The 21,145-nt window shown below is 42.0% G+C and overlaps 1 protein-coding gene across 2 annotated transcripts in view; it reads right to left on the reverse strand.

Annotated features, from left to right (window-relative positions):
- The window catches only part of LOC139162083 (ephrin type-B receptor 5), a 254,307-nt gene that overhangs the window by 79,110 nt on the left and 154,052 nt on the right, over nucleotides 1–21,145 (reverse strand). For both annotated transcript variants that reach the window (XM_070742108.1, XM_070742109.1), the window contains exon 5: nucleotides 418–573. In XM_070742108.1, the coding sequence (XP_070598209.1) occupies nucleotides 418–573 (156 nt within the window). The remainder of the gene's footprint in view (nucleotides 1–417; nucleotides 574–21,145) is intronic.

Below are 21,145 nucleotides of genomic sequence, written 5' to 3' on the forward strand. Positions count from 1 at the left end.
TCTGTTAAAAAGTGCTATTGCTAACATGTTGTAAGCCGCCCTGAGTTTAAGGATAAGAGCGGCATAAAAATTGAATGAATGAATGAATGAATGAATGAATGAATGAATGAATGAATAAATAAATAAATAAATAAAGCTAAATCCCATGTGGGTACGCTCCCATGCACAAGACTTCACCAATTTTCAGTAATTTACTTACTTCCGTGCATGTGCGGGAACAAAAACCCGCCCAAAATCAGCAAAATCTCTCGCACGTGCGCATCCCCACACAAGATTTGGTTTCCAGCCCATGTGCAGAAGCCAAATCACATGCACGCCTGCCGGTCACACGGGGCTGTGCACGCCACCGCACTGCTAGCAGTGGCGACAGGGAGCCCTTGCCTGAAGGCAATCCTCCTTATTCTCAGATATACTTACTGGTACAGGGGGCGTCTGAGACGTCTGAAGAAGCACGGTAGTAGTGAGTCTGGCAGGCACATTCACGGGAGCCTGGGGTGGAAGCATAACTGTGGGTAGGGCAAGGACTGCAAGGGGCATCTCCAGCCGATGCTTTGAAGGTGCCTCTGGAACAAGCTAAATACAGAAGAGACAAAAACAGAGGACAATCTGTTTAATTCTAGCAGATCAGAAGCACTACTTTTTGTGTGGCTTGATTCTATATCCAGCTGCAACAGATGACAAAACTGGAGATATTTGCAGAACGTGTAAATACCAACAGAGGCTTTCTAATCCATCCTCTCCCAGCCTGGCACCTTATTTCCAAAATTCCCAATTAGAATGCTGGCTGGGAACTCTGAAAAATCCAAGGAGGCGTCATCAGTCGAATGCTGTGACGAATGCTGGCCTGTGACTAATGCCCTGGCTATTTTCCTATCAGTTCTAATTCAGTGTGATGAAAAATAATTAATTTAGATATATGTGAATTTCTTGTCTATGCTGACCAAGTCATCAGGGCACTCGCAGAAATAGTTGCTGGCTTCCAATAAGGACACGTGACCAGGTGAAGAAGACCCTACCCTTTTAAAACATACAGTGCATTCATTGCCTGCACATAAAAGGTGGCAGGATTTAAACATCCCATCATACTTTGGAGCCAGGGATTATTGCTATGCTATGGACACGCTGAGAATAAGATAATAATAATATCAAAAGCACAACTGGAGGCAAAATGTTGAAGATCACAGTCATAAACATGATACTATTTTGTGCACATGAAAAATCTAAACAAGATCCCTTCAGTGTTTGATCTAATATTAATAGGACTTTTTTGAGAAATAAAATCAATCCCCCCCCAAGAAATACCAAAACTTCTCCAAGATTGTAATTTACAACCACTCCACTTTATATATTTGATTGATTATTATGGTTCGTTATACAGTCAGCCAGACGATCAGACAGGATTTGGCATTTTTTTCTACCTATCAAATCCTTCCTAAGGACCTGGGATAGGCAGATGTGAATGTCTGATGGTTTTATAGATACCATTGCAGGATGTAAACCAGTGGTTCTCAACCTGGGAGTTGGGACTCCTTTGGGGGTCGAATGACCATTTCACAGGAGCTGCCTAAGACCATGGGAAGAGACAGTGGAGGTGTCCCTCTGATCTTCCTGCCAATCAACTTAAAGCTCTGTTGGGAGAATTGATGCTAGACTTATGGTTGGAGGTCACCACAACATGAGGAATTGTATTAAGGGGTCGCGGCATTAGAAAGGTTGAGAAACACTGATGTTAAACTGTTCCGAGTAAAGCTGCCTTTTGCGATGGACTGATGGTGAATTTATTTGTTTGTTTGTTTGTTTGTTTGTTTGGTTGGTTGGTTGGTTAGTTAGTTATTAGATTTGTATGCCGCCCCTCTCCGTAGACTCAGGGCGGCTAACAACAATAATCAGACAATATAAACAAATCTAATATTTAAGTTTAAGTTAAATTAAAAAACCCTAATTTAAGAAACCAATCATACATAGAGACATACCAAGCATAAATTTTATAAGCCTGGGGGAAGGGAATATCTCAATTCCCCCAGGCCTGATGACAGAGGTGGGTTTTAAGGAGCTTACGAAAGGCAAGGAGGGTGGGGGCAACTCTGATCTCTGGGGGAGGTGATTCCAGAGGGTCGGGGCCGCCACAGAGAAGGCTCTTCCCCTGGGTCCCGCCAGACGGCAATGTTTAGTCGATGGGACCCAGAGAAGGTCAACTCTGTGGGACCTAACTGGTTGCTGGGATTCATGCGGCAGAAGGCGGACTCGGAGATATTCTGGTCCGATGCCATGAAGGGCTTTATAGGTCAAAACCAACACTTTGAATTGTGACCGGAAACCAATCGGCAACCAATGCAGACTGCGGAGTGTTGGTGTGACATGGGCATATTTAGGAAAGCCCATGTCATTAATATTATTAATATAAGGGGATGTGATGGCTCAGCAGTTAAAGATGTTAAGCTGGTCAGCTGGAAGGCTAACATTCCCAGATTCACAACGGCGTGAGTCCTGTTACTTGCTTCAGCAGTTCGAAAGCATGCAAATGTGAGTAGATAAATAGATACCATTTTGGTGGGAAGGTAACAACATTCTATGCACCTCAGCATATAGACGTACTGGTCATGTGACACAGAAGTGTCTTTAGACAATGCCGGACTCCCTCGGCTAAGGAACAGAGGTGAGTCCCCTATCCCCTTTAATATATTATTTATAATAATTTATAATTATATTCATTAATGCTTGGCAGAGACATGTACCGGTATATTATATTGTATATTATAATATATTTTATATCAATATGTATGTCATTTCCTTAACATGGTTGATTTAAGTCTGATTTGAAACTAAACATTTCTTATTTTGCCTTTTACAAAGTGATGTTGGATGCTGAACTAGAATTTTTGTCAAGCACTATCTTGTGGGATAGACATTTATTTTAGCTGAAGGTCTTGTTTCCTAACAGTGGCCAATATGGTTCTTTTAAAAAGCAGCTGAGAAATCAAAGCATGTTCTTTCCTTTGGTTGTGTGCTGAGTAAATGCATATTCAGAGGCATTCTGAAAATAAACAATTCTCCAAAAACAAAGCAGTCTTTACTAATTAGAAGGCAACTTCACCTACATTTTTACAACCAGATCCTATAATAATCTAACCACGGTATCCCAAATACATCTTGTTTACTTCAAAATCCAGACTTCCTAGAAACAAACTTTATGAAAGTTTTTTTAAGTGTTAAGGATCTCCTTTAATTCAGTGCTCCAGGGCATAGGTAGAGAATCCGACTTTAGAGTTCAGACAAGAGATTCACCGCTTTTTCTTCTTATTTTTTAATTTAAAACCATTTGAATTAAGTTCAACCTTATTAGATGAAATAAGATAACCAAATAGTGCCTGAAAACTACACACTTTTTTATAAAGCTGATAAGCTCATTGGTCATCTTAGGGATCTCCAGCGGATGGGGATAGGGAGGGTGCATATGCAGAAAATCTTAGATGCAAATTATTCAGATTATATTAAATATGTAACCAACAAACCTTGGTCTATAGCTTTAAAGAGTTTCTCATAGACTTTATGTCTGTTTGGTCAGACAAAGCCGTTCTGTGCTCCATAAAGTAAAATCCAAGTTATAAATATACTAAAAAAGGTTACTCAATAAAGTCAACAATCTAAACCAGTGTTGAGAAGGGTATGAGTTATGATATAGATATTCTTTAAATAAGAAAAGTAGGAACTAAATCCCAAAACATGATGATTCAAAATGCTTTATGTTCAAGGAAGCTTTATATGATTCCTCCCTACTTTTAATAAAGGATCAACTTTTCATTCTATTTTTTATTGGCTGCTGCATATACTTTTAACAGGAAAAAGGGCCAAAAGACTGGAAAAACAAGAGCTAGAAAATTTCTATGCAGTCTAAACTCTAAATCTCTACGTATTCATTGTATGTACAGTGAGCACTTAGGTACCAGAGACAAATCTTTTGTGTGTCTAATCACACTTTGCCAAAAAAGCTGTTCTGTTTGGTTGCTCTACTCTACTCTTCTCTACTCTATTCCACTCCACTCCAGTCTACTCTACCCTACCCTACCCTATAATGATTCACATTGATGTAGTCTCTCTCTCTCTCCCTCCCTCCCGCCCCCTCTCTCACACATACACACATTAAGTACATTCACCCTCCAGAGTAGTTATTAGATTTAGTTATTACAAGAGTGACCAAAATATAAGCAATTAGGAATCAAAAACATGTACTGTGGTCACAGTCCCTGCTTATGATAAGCAAATATATAAAAACAGACACTTTAAAGGTTTTTTTTCCCAATAAAGCAGGGAAAATTGAAACTCATTTCTGAAATAAAAAATGCAGAATGGGAGTTGAAGAGATAAGCTATTTCTATGACCTTCAGTAGGAACTGACTTAATCAACACTTGACAGACTAACATATCTATTGGAACTCAGGAATTTACCGGCCTCTGCAGTTTCTGAGTTTTCCAAAAGGAGTTTGGAAAAGTGCATAGAAATAATTTGGGGTGGAAATTGACTATTTGTCCATGTTCTGCAAATGAACCAAATCCAATGCATGTTTTGGGCATGGCAAATGAAAACATCTAACATGAAAATCTATTTTAAATGGGTCATTATTGGTGGAAAGAAACTTGTTAACAAAATAACAGAGTGGGAAGGGATTTTGGTGGTCTTCTAATCCAACCTCCTGCTCAAACAGGAAACGTATACTATTTCTGTAGCTGTAGCAGTGCAGTGATTAGAATGCAGTATCACAGGCTAATTCAGTAATTCAGCCAGGAGTTTGATCCAGGGTGAAATTTAAAAAAAAATTCCCTACTGGTTCTGTGGGCGCGGCTTGGTGGACGTGGCGGGGAAGGATATTGCAGAATCTCCATTCCCACCTCACTCTGGGACTAGTCAGAGGTGGTATTTGCCAGTTCCCCAAACTACTCAAAATTTCCGCCACCGGTTTTTCAGAACCTGTCAAAACCTGCTGAATTTCACTCTTGGTTTGATCCTCATTGGCTCAAGCCTTCCATCCTTCCAAGGTCAATAAAATGAGAGCCCAGATTGTTGGGGCAATATGCTGACACTGTAAACTGCTTAGAGAGTGCTGTGAAGCACTATGAAGCCATATACTGTATAAGTAAGTGCTATTGCTATTTCAGACAAATGGTTCTTCAATCTCTCCAGTGTTGGAGCTGTCACAATTTCTGGAGGCAAGTCTTTCCACTGTTTAATTGTTCTAACTGCCAGCAAATTTCTCCGTAGTTCTAAGTTTGTTCTCTCCTTGATTAGTTTCCATCTATTGCTTCTTGTCCTGCCTTCAGGGGCTAATTTAACAAATTAATGCACTAAAATGTTGCATAATCAATGTGCTGAGGATATTAAGAGTAGCTTGAGACCTGTATTTTTGGATTCTAAAACTTATAGAAGCTAACTTAGCATGTCCTGATAAAAGCATTGTGCTACTACTGCTGTTGCTGTTTAGTTACCTCTAATACATGTCTGCCCTTTTGAGATTAGGAAAACCACATATCTGCCCCCAGATTTCTACACAATGGCGTTGTGCATTCACAAAAGCCACGAAAATGCAGTTTTAATGAAAAGGAGACCTCATATATAGTTCCAGTTCTATCCATATTCACTGATTCCAATTTTATTCTAAATACCTGCATTCATTCATTCATTCACTCATTCATTCATTCATTCATTCATTTATTTTTATGCCGCCCTTTTCCTTAGACCCAGAGCAGCTTACAATATGTTAGCAATAGCACTTTTTAACAGAGCCAGCATATTGCCCCCACAATCCGGGTCCTCATTTTACCCACCTTGGAAGGATGGAAGGTTGAGTCAACCTTGAGCCGGTGATGAGATTTGAACTGCTGACCTTCAGATCTATAGTCAGCTTCAGTGGCCTGCAGTACAGCACTCTACCTGCTGCGCCACCCCGGCTCATATGCCTCAAGGATGAAAACAACAAGAACTTGGAATTTGATCTTCTGCTAGAGTCATGAATTTCAAAAGATGTTGCCATGTTCATCCTTACTGTTCAACAAACTTACATTTTATTATAGGATAAGCCACAATAATGCTTCAGCTATTTTAGATTCAAGAAGCAAGTGAACTTACTGGTTTAAAACCATATGTCATTTTGCAACCCAAAGACTTCATTTAGACTTTTTAATTTACCATGGTTTTTTTCCATTTAATTTTCTCAGTTTGGTCTATAATTCACCTGCAGCAGTTAGTAGAACTCTAAACAAGTTGTAAAATAAAAATTAAAAAAAAGGGGGAGAGAGATGAGCTTTAGCAGACTGAAAGCTATGGGGGATTTCTGGATTGCAATCCAGCAAACCTATTAAAGAGTGTTAAATTGCTATGCTATGCTGAAATTCTGGACCTAGTCAATGCTGGAGCCCACTTGGGCTTTTTCATATGCAAAGCCTCTCTAGAGGTCACATGCTAATGAATACGGCACAGTATCTGCTGTGACTGTAATATAATCAAATGCCACAGACCAGCACATACTGTAGTGCTTTAATTGCAAGAGAACCAGAATGAGTTTGAAAGATCACATCTCATAGAGAATGGTGTATATGTCATGAATATTCTGCTACAGTTTTGAATGTGATTTGTCGAATAAGGTATTACATATTATTTACATATTTGCTTGTTGTTGATTTTTTAACAAATGGATTGAGTTGTGCCACTCTGGAGCAGTAAGGGTTAAAAAGGGGAGGAAAGGCTGTGTCAGCTGTATAAAAAGCACAGTCAGAACCTAACTCTTCCCTTAAACCCAGCTAACCAGCGATCCAGTTATAAAACAAATGCAACTGCAGAACAATCTTGTCTCAGGTCAAAGGCGAACGATGGGTAGAAATGTTGCCACACTGGTTCTATAGCTTTGAAGATACTCCCACCAGTAAATGTTTATAGTATCTCCATTCCAAAGTTTATATAATTCAGATATGAACAGAAATTTTGGACAGCAACATTAATGAAATTTATCAAACTCAGGAGGGGTATTTGGGGTGGGGGTGGAAATAGCATACCGATGGGAAAAGTGTCAGAAAATTTCTGAAGGAATGTGCCAGATGTCATTTGAGTGAGCCAAATGTTACAGCATCAAGACGAAACTTGTATAGGTTGGCCTCTGGTTATATTAAACTTTGCCAGAGGAACAGAGCAGTTAATTAAGCTTACTACAAAAGCGATCTCTGGCAATTCCAGTCTATCCCACTCCTTCACAGTTTGCAATAGAGATATTAAGTATTAAGGCTTAAGTATTTTTCTATAGCTAGCTACAGAATGCCCATCGGGGCAGATTTATTCTAAAGATGGCCTGGAATTTATTTAGAAAACCAACTTTTTCAGTTAAATAAAAAACAAAATCCCTAGAGCAAAAAGGTTAACATCTGTTTAGTCACCTATTGTAGAAAAAGTGAAATTAGGAGCTGTTTGCTAATTACCTACATTGATTGCAAGTTTTCTCTATCTAGCGACCTCTGGCTTTTTTTTCCAGATAAAATGGATCGGTTCATTTATATAAAGAAAATTCAGTTAAATAACAGCAAATATCTTTAATATGATTTACTCCAGCAATAAAGGCAAGGACCAGGCAAATATGGAATAATTCACACTTGTCTATATCCCCATCCAAAAATAACTAAAAAGTAATCAAAGTCATAATTATATGCCAACAATAATGTACAAATGTTTATTAAGCTCTGATTTATGGGTAAAATTGGCCAAATAAATATCAGGAGCAAGAAGACAGATTATCATGAGATGGTTAGTTATTCCTGTATTGCTGTTCACCTATTTGTAAGAATCTCATCAGACTGACTACATTGTCTTGGGAATAACCAGATAAGGGCTTCAACAATTTGGGAGAAATTCCAGTCTGCATCGCTTCCTGCCCTGCAATGACTCTAAACCAGTGTTTCCCAACCTTGGCAACTTGAAGAGATCTGGACTTCAACTCCCAGAATTCCCCAGCCAGCATTCGCTGGCTGGGGAATTCTGGGAGTTGAAGTCCAGATCTCTTCAAGTTGCCAAGGTTGGGAAACACTGCTCTAAACAACCTCTTCATTCCTTCCCTCAGCTTGGAGATTCCACCACAGTAGTGGAATCTGTACAGTTAGCAGATTCATATGGTTCTGAGAGCCATTAGATGAGTGGTTTAAATCTGGAGTTCATGGAATGCCTTTGATTTTGTATAAATTGTATAAATTATGTTTTCAGCTGGAAATCAGATTTTTTTTTTGGAGATAACTTGATGCCTCCTTCCTCCCTCCCCACTGAAATGAGCATTTGGAGGAAGAGAGCCACGTCTGGTCCTCGCTCCTTGTCTTTTAAAGCTGCTCTCCTTCCACCAAGCTTCAATGCAGCCAATACTGAATGAGGTTAGAAAAAGATAATTTCAGGCATTCACACTTGTGAGGAACGTTTATATATAAGGGTGCCCCCCCCCTCCTCCCAACTTTGGCAAGGCAAGCAAAAATGTGTGTAATATACAAGGTGTGAATCGGCTCAGAAATTTGCATGCTTTTGGATTGTTTAAAAACTTATTTGAGTAGAGGTATAAATCACTGGGGAAAGGAGAACATTATGTAAAGCCGAGTGAAAAATACTTCTATAATACAGCAGGGAATCACACATCACTATTATTGAACAGTTTGAGTCCACACATCCTTTGAATGCCATTTATATAGTAATATTCTCCTAGGAAAAAAATTCCCTTTTGACATGCATTGAGGTCTAGTTTGCAATGAAATATATGTACACGCACACACACCCCACTTTTCCATCTGCTTTTAGTTTGATTTATATTCTCATTTGTTCCAGATTTTGGATACATTCCATAAGTTAGCCAATTCAAGATATCTTGGATCAAAAATTGTTGCCCTGTGATGCATTATTTTGTCGGTTAAAGGTCATGACAAGAGTTTTAGTAATATATAAATAGATGAGTACAGAGTAGGGCTGGCTGTTTCAGATTTTGTTTTTATTTTTACGCCTTCTGTGTATGTATACTGGGTGAAAGAAGAATAGAAGCTCCATCCCCTCTCATGCCTGCTTCCTACATCCAATCCTTCCTTCCTTCCTTCCTCCCTCATCTCTCTCTTTCTCTCTATCCATCCATCCATCCATCCATCCATCCATCCATCCATCCATCCATCCATCCATCCATCTATCTATCTATCTATCTATCTATCTATCTATCTATCTACCAACTATCTATCATCTACCTATCCAAAGCCAAAAATTGCCTATAAGTGGCCTTTGAGTCACCTCTATTTTAAATCATCTGTAAATGATTCCACACCAATCAAGAAACACGAAAAGGCACACTTTTAGAGGAACCTCAATGCAACTGAAAGCCCATGAATGGCCAGAAAAGCAGAAGCACCTTATAGATGAAAACACAAAAACAAGGAATTGGGAAGCCTTGGCATATCCTTCTTGATGTACTGCCATATAGAGGGAAGGGCAGAGAAAGAATTACATGGAATAGAAAATGGTTGGAAGGGAGCAGCTGCTTTTGTCTCTAGAGTCTAGACCAGTGGTCCCCAACGTTTTTTCCACCAGGGACCAGTTTCAGCAAGGCAATTTTTCTATGGCCCGGTGGGGGCGGAAAGGGGTGTGGTTGGGGGCGGGATTAAGCATGGGGGTGCTGGTCCTTCCCGCCCCTCTTTCCCGCCATCGCCCTGTGGCCGGCAGAACCTGCCTCCCAAACCCTCTTGCCCGGCAGCAGGTGAAGCGCTGGAGGGAGCGGGTCAGGCCGGCCCTCCTGCCTCCCCCCCAGCCAAAAACGCAAAGGCGTGCCACGGCAGAAGCCAAAAGAGGCTTGAGCCTCCTGGTCCTTTCCGCCCCTCTGTCCCGTCCATCGCCCTGTGGCCAGCAGAACCTGCCTCCCGAGGCCTCTTTCCCAGAGAGAGATGAAGCACTGGAGGGAGGGGGCGGCGGCAGGAGGACTGGCAGCTGCTGACTCCACGGACCGGTGCAACATGCCCTGCGGCCCAGTACTGGTCCGCGGCCCGATGGTTGGGGACCCCTGGTCTAGACCAATGGTTCCTAATGTGGGGCTCACGCCAGTGGTGGGTACCTACCGGTGCGGTTCAGAGAGCTGTACCAGTAGGAACCCACTGATGACACAATTTTCGGTGCTTTTTTTCCGGCATCTCCTGGGAAGGAGCTTCTCAGCTTTGCTTCGGATGAAGAATAAAGGTCAGCAATAAGACGAAGGTGGGCAGGAGGGCTTCTTCCAACACGGAGACACCGGGGGGAAAAATCACCAAGAATTGCATCATCAGTGAGTTCCAGTACTCTAGACTGCAATGGGAGGAACCCACCACTAGCCCACGCTGATTTTTAATGTGGACAATTGGAACCTTGTTTAAACCAAGTTAATGGCCTGTCAGCCTCTCTGCATTATTCTTCATTTCTTCATTGCATTGGCTGCCATCAGGAAACGGGGACGGGGGCAGGCATTTGGGATTCGGGTGGGGGAAGCATTATTATTATTATTATTATTATTATTATTATTATTATTATTTATTAGATTTGTATGCTGCCCCTCTCCATAGACTCGGGGCGGCTCACAACAATAACAAAGACAATGTAAGAACAAATCTAATAATTTAAAAAACACTAAAACCCCCATTATTAAAAGCAAGCATACACACAAACATACCATGTATAAACTGTATAGGCCTGGGGGAAATGTCTCAGTTCCCCCATGCCTGACGGCAGAGATGGGTCTTAAGAACTTTACGAAAGGCAAGGAGGGTGGGGCAGTTCTGATCTCCAGGGGGAGCTGGTTCCAGAGGGTGGGGCCGCCACAGAGAAGGCTCTTCTCCTGGGTCCCACCAAACGACATTGTTTAGTCGATGGGACCCAGAGAAGGCCAACTCTGTGGGATCTAACCGGTCGCTGGGATTCGTGCGGCAGAAGGCGGTCCCGGAGATATTCTGGTCCGATGCCATGAAGGGCTTTATAGGTCATGCTGGAGGGGCCCATGGGAGTTTGGAATTGTATGCGAGGGGGAAAGGTTGAGTTTGCAGCCGGACACAGATGCGCAGAGGAGGCCTGCTTATCACCAGCTCAAGGTTAACGGCCTCTGCATTCCAGAAGTATGACACGCAAGCGAAGATGTACCCACCTGATGCTTATGGACATTGTGGATTTTAAGCTTCCTCCATGTGAGTAAGAGTTCAGTTTTTGAATAGTAAGAATTATATGTCACGGGGGTAGGGGTGGGGAGTGGCATCAAAAGGTTGGGGTCCACTGCTCTAGACTCTCATTAGCAGAAGAAGAATTACACAAGAGATAAAAGAGAGGCTCTGTTTGTCCACATACCAGTCTGTGTGACAGTTCCAAGAGAGTGATTATCCTTATGGACAAAAATCTACCTACTCCTCCCACAAACCAATCTCAGAACTTAATATGCATGCTAGGGCTTGTAGCAGCCGTAACTCTGGGGGGTTTCAAGTGGGCAGAGCGGAGCTCCCAGGCAGTTCACAGCCAAGAATCACTCCCCCCCAGACCCCCCCCCCCCCAAATGACAGCCACAAAGAACTGATATGTGGAATGTAACTTCTACCCTCAGGGGATTTTCCCCCTTGAAGTCTTGGAGACAAACACATGAACAGATAATCTTTCATTCTGGGGTACTCTGTGGCATTCCTGGCCTGCTTGCTTCAGCTTTTCATACAAAATATAAATATATGATTTCTTGTTTGAATAAAGCAGTGGTTTCCAAACTTTTTCAGTCCACTGCCCCCTTGGTGCTACAAACTCATCCTCTTCAGATGGACATGGCGTGGAGGTCAGGTGACCAGGAAGGCATGGCCAACTTGCGAAATGTGATGAAACTCACTTAACAGCACTCTTGCTTAGCAACCAAAATTTTGGGCTCAATTGTGGTCATAAGTCTTCCTTCCTTCCTTCCTTCCTTCCTTCCTTCCTTCCTTCCTTCCCCCCTCTCTTTCTTTCTTTATTTCTTTCTTTCGGCAGAGGCATGTCCCCTGTCATGTGCCATCCCAGATCCTTGGTGGGACTGGAAGAACGTGGTGCTGCCTAGACATGGGCAAATGAGTGTGCCAGACAGTCTCCAAGCCTCACCAGGAAGGTAAGGCAAGTGCCGGCCAGGCCCACATGCTCCCACACACCTCTTGCTCCAGCCATCTCCTGGGAAGATCATGGGAAGTGGCGGCGGGTGGAGGTGGGCATGGCAGCGAAGCAGCGCCCAGCGAGGAAGGCTGGGTGGGAGGTGTAGCCGATTGTCTTGTTCACAGCACCATGGGGTGGATGGGCTGGAAGAAGCGTAGTTGAGCAGGGCCAGGGCAGCGCAGCCTGTTGTGCCTTCTCTTGCCCTGTTCTCCATCCTGGAAAGTTGTCCATCCCTCCACTCCTCTGTATAAACCACCTATCTCGTTTCTGCAAAGACAGAGCCCTGCAGGGCAGGGGCGGGTTGCTCTTACCTGAACACCAGTGTGCTGTGTGCACATCATGATGAATCACGTGCATGCGCACTTGCAAGATTTTGCTTCCGTGCATTCGAGGAAGCAAAACAGCACTGAAATCTTGTGAGGGGACATGCTTTCCTGCCTTCCACATGGCCTCTTAGTGCACCCCCCCTTGCCTCTTAACATCCCCCTGCCTCTTAGTGGCCCCCCCAAGTCATCCCATTCCAGAGTCCGATACTGCCCACTTTGAGAACCACTGGGATAAAGTATATCTACACTTTTGAATTCTCTTGCTTTGATTTTCCAAAGCGAATCAGGAGGAAATTCATCTTCTCTGAAAGGACAGGCTAAGAGAGTTGCCACCAAGTAATCCTGATATATAAGTCTTCTGATGGGGACATAATTTTTACCAGCTTTTCTCTTTCTAGTCACTTGAATGTGGCTGCCTCTCCTAAAGCAGGGTCAGCACATTTCAATACATGCCATAGATCAGCGGTGTCAAACTGGATTTCTTCGAGGTCTGGATCAGCATTGCATTTCTCCTCTGTAGGCTGGCAGGGGGGTTGGGGAGCAAGATAGGACGGACGCCTCCAGCAGCACTCTGACAGCCAAAAATGGGCCCGTTTTGCTGGCAGAGGCACCGCAAGCCGGTCCTTTGATATTTGCAGGCCGGCCCTGCGAGCCAGATTTAAGCACCCCACAGGCCAGATCTGATCCACAGGTCTTGAGTTTGACACCCCTGCCATAGATAGCATTAGAAAAACAGTGTAATGTTTACTGTTAAGTTTCTCTACTGAAGAGGCAAGAGGCAGTTTAGTGACTTCAGCTCTTTATTGGTGATAGCGAGCAAACATCAGCCAAGCCCTGCTATAAGCAGGGGTTTAAATAGGGAGCCCTTTAAATCAGGAGCCAATCAAATTTTACCTGCTTGAGTTCCTGGCCGGATTGGAATAAACATTTATTTATTTATTTGTTTGTTTGTTTGTTTGTTTGTTTGTTTGTTCATCCGTCCGTCCGTCCGTCCATCCGTCCGTCCGTCCGTCCGTTCATTCATTCATTCTTTGGACTTATATGCCACTACTCTCCGAAGACTCTTACAACATATAAAAACAATAAAAGCATCCTAAGTCCAAATTTAAAATCAATTTAACTAATCTAAAAAACCCAAATCCTGAAACTCAAAAGCAACATTAAAAACCAATCACCCCCATTTAAACAGTCAGACATATAGTACATTCCATTCATCATCGGGGGGCAAGTATCTCAATGGCCCCAAGACTCAGCAGAAATGAGTCTTTAGGCTCTTATGGAAGGTGGGGAGGGTGGGGGCACTATGAATCTCTAGAAGGAGCTGGTTCCAGAGGGCCGGAGCCCCCACAGAGAAGGCTCTTCCCCTAGGCCCCACTAGGTGACATTGTCTAGCTGACGGGTCCTGGAGAAGGCTGACTCTGTGGGACCAGACCGGTCACTGGGACTCATGCAGCAGGGGGCGGTCCTGTAAGTAATCTGACCCGATGCTTTATAGGTCATAACCAGTACTTTGAATTGCATTCAGAAACCAATCAGCAACCAATGCAGCTCACAGAGTGCTGGCGAAACATGGGCATACCTATGAAGACCTATGACTGCTCGCACGGCTACATTCTGCACAATCTGTAGTTTCAGAATGCTCTTCAAAGGAAGCCCTATGTTGAGAACATTACAGTAGTCAAACCTCAAGGTGATAAGGGCCTGAGTGACTGTGAGAAGGGACTCCCGGTCCAAATAGGGCCGCAACTAGTGCACCAGGCGGACCTGAGCGAACGTCCCCCTCATCACAGCTGAAAGATGGTATTCTAGGTTCAGCTGTCATCAGCATACTGATAGTAACTCACGCCATGCCCTTGGATAATCTCACTCAGCTTCTCAGGATAATAACGTTTACATACTAATTGTATAATATATAAGAGGCATGAGGGCTAAGGTGGTAATTATATGTATTTGCCCAGGTTCGCCTGTTGCACCAGTTGCGGCCCTATTTGGACAGGGAGTCATTGCTCACAGTCGCTCATGCCCTCATCACCTCGAGGTTCGATTACTGCAACGCTCTCTACATGGGGCTACCTCTGAAAAGTGTTCAGAAACTTCAGATCGTGCAGAACGCAGCCGCAAGAGCCGTCGTGGGGCTTCCGAGATTCGCCCACGTTTCTTCAACACTCCGTGGCTTGCATTGGCTGCCGATCAGTTTCCGGTCACAATTCAAAGTGTTGGTCATGACCTTTAAAGCCCTACATGGCATGGGACCAGATTACCTCCGGAACTGCCTGCTACCGCACGAATCCCAGCAACCGATAAGGTCCCACAGAGTTGGCCTTCTCCAGGTCCCATCGACTAAACAATGTCGTTTGGTGGACCCCAGAGGAAGAGCCTTCTCTGTGGCAGCCCCGGCCCTCTGGAACCAACTCCCCCCGGAGATTAGAACTGCCCCCACCCTCCCTGTCTTTCGTAAACTACTCAAGACTCATTTATGCCACCAGGCATGGGGGAGTTGAGATATTCCTTCCCCCTAGGCCATTACAAGTTATGCATGGTATGTTTGTGTGTATGTTTGGTTTTATAATCGGGGTTTTTAGTTGTTTTTTTATTATTGGATTGTCACATGCTGTTTTTATTATTGTTGTTAGCCGCCCCGAGTCTACGGAGAGGGGCGGCATACAAATCTAATAAATTATTATTATTTATTATTATTATATACTAATTGTATAATAACTAAGAGGCATGAGGGGCTAAGATTGTAATTATATGTAGAAAATAAGGTTGGATGCAACACATTCCTTTATCTTCAATTTTTCTTCTCTTTGTTTCTTACAATTTCTTGGTTTTCTTTCGCTCAATCAAAAATTCTTAATAAATATAAACAAATAACGAACCCCCTATTTGTTCCAATACTGAGGCTCTTTCCTCACAGTCCAGCAATTTCTTTGGAGCAATAAGTAGTTTTCTCTTTGCTGAATGTTTCTCCTTCTTCCAGTTCCTAAGACCTTCTGCTCTCCTCTGAAATACTCTTAAATTCTGCTTGGCAGCTTTAAGGTGCAGCTCTGCCATTATATTACAGAATATCCCCTTTTCCCCCCTTTGTGCTGCAAAAATAATGATGGTGGGGTCAGTAAGAAGAGCAGGAAGGAAGAAGCAATGGCCGAGGCTCCTCTTTTTGTGCATTGCTCTGTGTCAGGTGTAAGAAAATCTACTCAATTTTTAGGCAGCAGCTGCCATCAGGCATTCTTCAGTCTCAGCTACTGAAGAAAAACTGCAAAGTTTGAGAGTTTGGAAAACGGAGTGAATTTACCTTCCATGTGGCTACAAAGCCAACATGCTAAAAACAAACAACAATTTTAAAAAAACCTAATTTTCACAGCAGTCTCAACTGACCTGAAATAAAACAAACCAACTTTGGAGACTTGTAGCTGCTTTCAACCCATATGTGGAAATACAGTACTTCCTCTTTCTTTCCTAAAATATGTGCCATATTTAAGAAACGCTTCAGAATAAGAATCTTCTTAATGTCAAGGCTCATTGGGGTTCCTTTCCTGTATTCATATCGCTCCCTCCCTTCCCTTCAAGGGCCAAAACCTGAAAAAATGTTACATTATTATAAATACATCAACTTAATCTAAACCACATGACTTGGTATCTCATTGACTACTGTAACGCTCTCTACATGGGGCTACCTTTGAAAAGTGTTTGGAAACTTCAGATCGTGCAGAATGCAGCTGTGAGAGCAGTCATGGGCTTCCCAAAGTATGCCCATGTTACACCAACACTCCGCAGTCTGCATTGGTTGCCGATCAATTTCCGGTCACAATTCAAAGTGTTGGTTTTGACCTATAAAGCCCTTCATGGCATTGGACCAGAATATCTCTGGGACCGCCTTCTGCCGCACGAATCCCAGCGACCGATTAGGTCCCACAGAGTTGGCCTTCTCTGGGTCCCGTCGACTAAACAATGTCGTCTGGCGGGTCCCAGGGGAAGAGCCTTCTCTGTGGCAGCCCCAACCTTCTGGAACCAGCTCCCCCCTGAGATTAGAATTGCCCCCACCCTCCTTGCCTCTCATAAACTCCTTAAAACCCACCTCTGCCGTCAGGCATGGGGAAACTGAAATAACTTCCCCAGGCCTATATTGTTTATGTATGGTGTGTTGTGTGCATGTTTTTAAATTATGGTTTTTTAGTTTAAATTATTAGATTTGTATTACATATTGTTTTGCTACTATTGTTGTGAGCCGCCTCGATCTACGGAGAGGGGCGGCATACAAATTTAATAAATAATAATAATAAATAATAATAATCAAATCTGTTTTTCTGCTCAGAATCTAATCTGCCAGAGACTCACTAGTTCTGGTTGGAGTTTGGCTCACCAGTTCTGGTTTGAGTGTTTGGAAAACGGAGTGAATTTACCTTCCATGTGGCTACAGAGCCAATATGTTAAAAACAAACAACAATAACCCCCCCCCCCCTAATTTTCACAGCAGTCTCAACTGACCTGAAATGGTGAACATTTCACCATTTTATAGCTCTTCCAGTCTGACTTCAAATAGATCCCCCCTTTCAGAATGTATTTATTGCTGATTTGCCCTATTTTTAGTACATTTTACTAATGTTGTTACATGTTTTTAAATTGCCTTTTTAAAAAAACTGTGCCTCACACGGGGAAGTCAGCGAACAAATGTTCAGAATCACAATAAGTGGGAATTAAATTTTAATTTTTTTTTCTTCAGCCAGACTGCACAGAGCCACGTCTTGAAATGATATTTTCTGCTCCGAATGGCAGCTATGCATGAGAAGGCCTGCATCAATGTGGTTGAGGCTCTAGCTAAAACCTGATATGCTTGGCTGATGGAATCACCTCCCGCTCCACCCTCCATGCCTGTCTCTGTCTAATAGGCAGAGGCAGCTCTTGAAATCTAATGAATTTTTGTGGAAATGAAAAGTAGGGCAAATGCATGTACCTTTAACTCAAAGGATGCCTTTTGGTGGGGGATGGGTGAAGGAGGAAGGGGGAAACCTAGCAGGAGGGAGGGAAGGGGGGATGAAATGTCTTTGGACATTACTGAAGGGAGAATCACAGAAGTGGATCCAAAAATGATAAGCCTATCTAGAATTCCATCTTCCCTTCATGCGAAACATATAATTCTGCATACTTTTTGTCCCAATGTAACCATGCTAAATGTTTCTTCATCCCCATCAGTTGTAATCGATGTGAGAATGGAACATTTACTGGATTGAAAAGGATTGCAACAGCAAAGCATTGAAAAACATGCAGCACCATTATGGCAAAACTGAAGAGTTTTTGAGAAAGAGAGAGGGGAGGGGAGAGAGAGGGGGAGGGAGAGAGAGATTCGATGAAATAGATCCATGTTAACATCTATATATGCTCGGAAAGATAGATTGCACAACCAAGAACTGAATGCTGCTTCTTTAGCTAATAATTATATTAGCTAACATTAATATTAATAATATTACATTACTTGAATGAAACCTTTTATTAATTTATTAAAATAGGTTTTATATTTCTCTTACAAAACTGTCCTTTTTTTAAATGACTTTAAAACATAGGATGGCCACTATCATCTTAAAATGACCACCTTGCATTCTCTATCACAGATGGGGACCAAGTCTTAACTTTTAGTTTAAAATACATGCAAACACATATAACCACCACACAATTGCTTTTCATAGTAAGTGCTGTTAATGCCAAGTTCAGGAAAGAAGTAACAACTTGTAAGAAGGACATAGAAAGCAAAGGCAAGAGATAAGAGACAGAAAAAGAAACACAGCTATATCTCTTCATATTTACACCATCTCTTATCTCATGCATATCTTTCTGTCCCTGCAAATTTTACTATATACATCCACAAATTCATACACTTTTGTTCTTTTTGTGGATCTTATTAACATTTAATCATTCAAATTTCCCCTCCCCCCTTTTATTTCATTCACTTTTCTTTCATTTATATATATTATGATTTGATCATCATTGTTTGACTCCAAATGACAAAACTATCTCAGTAAACTTCTGTACTAATTACTCACTTTTCTGTTCCAGCAGCACACATTCAACACCCATCATTGTCAAATCTACCTCTTCTTTAGCCACACAGAGTTCTTAATTAACTAATTTCCATTCCACTTAATTTTTTCTATTCTTCTGACACATTCAACTCTCACATCTATATAACAAAACAAACATTCTTATACACAGCCATTTTTCTTTCTTTCATCAAATATTAATCCCTCACTCATCATCTTAAAATTTCTCCATTCAATTTTCCACCTAAACTCTAAACAAGTAAAAAAAATCATCTATTGGCCTGGTTCTGCATCACTTATTATTTATTACCTGCAATCATTTACTTCGTTTTCTCTGTCAAACACATATATCTCAGGCTTTAATACATTATAATTCATCTCCATGTCTGAGGGGCTCATTCTCATGGGATTCCAGAAAGCCTTGAAAACCCGGCTTTGGTTCCTGGCCTGGGGTTGATGTTTATTATTTGTTTAAAGCCTCTGTTTTGTTTATTTTGCTGTTTATTGGATCATTTTATTCTGGACTGTTTGTCTGAATTAATGTTTTAGCTGTTTTTATGGGATTTTTCCTACTTTTGTACGTCACCCAAAATCCACTTTGAATTTGTCCAGGATAACTAGATAGATAGATAGATAATATCTAGGGAGAGCGAGGGACAGAGGTAGGGAGGAAGAGAGGGAGGAAGAGAGAGAGAAATGCAATATTCCTCACAAATCATTCAGATTCTGAGGTATAATTTTCTCACAAAATATACATATATTCATATCCCCAATCAACAGGTTAATTTGAACCTCAAACACAAGTCTTATAAATGTATAAATACTATGAGGTATGGAGGCATGTTGTGATTATTTGCATAGTTGCCGCTGATTGACTAATCTAGCGGTGGGAGAAATAAATTCCTGTCAGTAGCTATCAGGCTTCAGGGAAGCCCTTAATAATGGCTTCCCTGCAGCCTACTGGCAGTCAGTATTACACCTAGCTCACTGATAGCGAACCTTTCTTTCCTCGGGTGCCGAAAGAGTGTGCGCACAGGGTGTGGGTGGGTGTACTTGCACATGCACGAGTGCCCACACCCATAATTCAATGCCTGGGGAGGGTGAAAACAGCTTCCCCCAGCCCCCCAGAGGCCCTCTGGAGGCTGGAAATTGCCTGTTTCCCAACTTCTGGTGGGCCCAGTAGGCTCGTGTTTCACCCTCCCCTGGCTCCAAAGTCTTCCCTGGAGCCGGGGGAGAGTAAAAACGCCATCCCTTATCCCTCCTGGAGACTCTCTGGAAGCCAAAAATGCCCTTCCAGAGCCTCCGTGTGAGCCAAAAATCAGCTGGCTGGCACACACATGCACACTGGAGCTGAGCTAGGGCAACAGCTCGCATACCAGCAGATATGGCTCCGCGTGCCATCTGTGGCACCTGTGCCATGGGTTCGCCATCACTGTTCTAGCTAATAGATAATAAAGGTGCTGAACTGTTCCTGTGACTCACCTCTTCATTTACGTGTGAATCTAACAAATACTGTACATTAAAGAATCTTACATTCTTTTCTTACTCCCTAATTCAGTGGTGAACTGTTCACTAAGCGGTCCATTTATCTTCCCATAGCCTTTCAGCAAACAATCTTAAGCTCAATCTTCATGCAAAATATCCCATAGTTCCAACTGTTCAACTTTATCATACAGATTCTGTAAATCAATAAATGCACAGTTTCTCACTTTCAAGGATTTCTCAATGAGAGCAAACATTTTGTCTTCACACTTTCTACTTTAGAACAAAAGCCACGCTGCTCTTTTTGTACTTTGTCAGTTCTTATATCCTTTGAGTCCCAATTCTGCCAAATGTTTCTCCAATTAACAAACTAATGTTGTTGTGCTTTTTCAACTTATTCTTGCTAACATTCCTTTGTATAACAGTAATATCATTATTCTACCATCAGGCACAGATGAAGTCTTCATTTCTTCATTAAACAAGCTAGGTAATCATTATAAATGCAAATGACACATATGTTTTAAAATTTCTCCAATTATACCATCTACATTGGTGACCTTACCAAACAGGTAAGTCCTCAACTTACAGCCATTCATTTAGTGACTGTTCAGAGTTAAAACAGCACTGGAACTAAAAAGGGACTTATGATTGTTTTTCACACTTAGTACAATTGCAGCATCCCCATGGACACCTGATAAAAATTTGGCCGCTTAGCAACTGGTATGTAATAATAATAATAATAATAATAATAATAATAATAATAATAATAATAATAATAATAATAATTTATTTAGATTTGTATGCCTCCCCTCTCTGAAGACACTGCAACTTATGACAGTTACAGTGTGGCAAAAAAATGGTCATAAAATGGAGCAAACTCACTTAACAACTGTCTTGCTTAGCAATGGAAAATTTGGGCTGAATTGTGGTTGTAAGTTGAGGACTACCTGCAGTCCAATATTCTCACAGCCGTGATTACTTTTTATCAATTTGTTCCTGGGCATTAAAGTGCATACAGTCGTATCCACTGAAACCTATTTTGGGACATATCACTATTCACTACCATCCCCATATGGATCAATATTCCTTCCTTTCAGAGGGAGCTGTTAGTAAAAATGTTGAATGAGAATCTCTTT

The sequence above is a fragment of the Erythrolamprus reginae genome, chromosome 2 (genome assembly GCF_031021105.1).
Source record: "Erythrolamprus reginae isolate rEryReg1 chromosome 2, rEryReg1.hap1, whole genome shotgun sequence".
Lineage (NCBI taxonomy): Eukaryota > Metazoa > Chordata > Lepidosauria > Squamata > Dipsadidae > Erythrolamprus > Erythrolamprus reginae.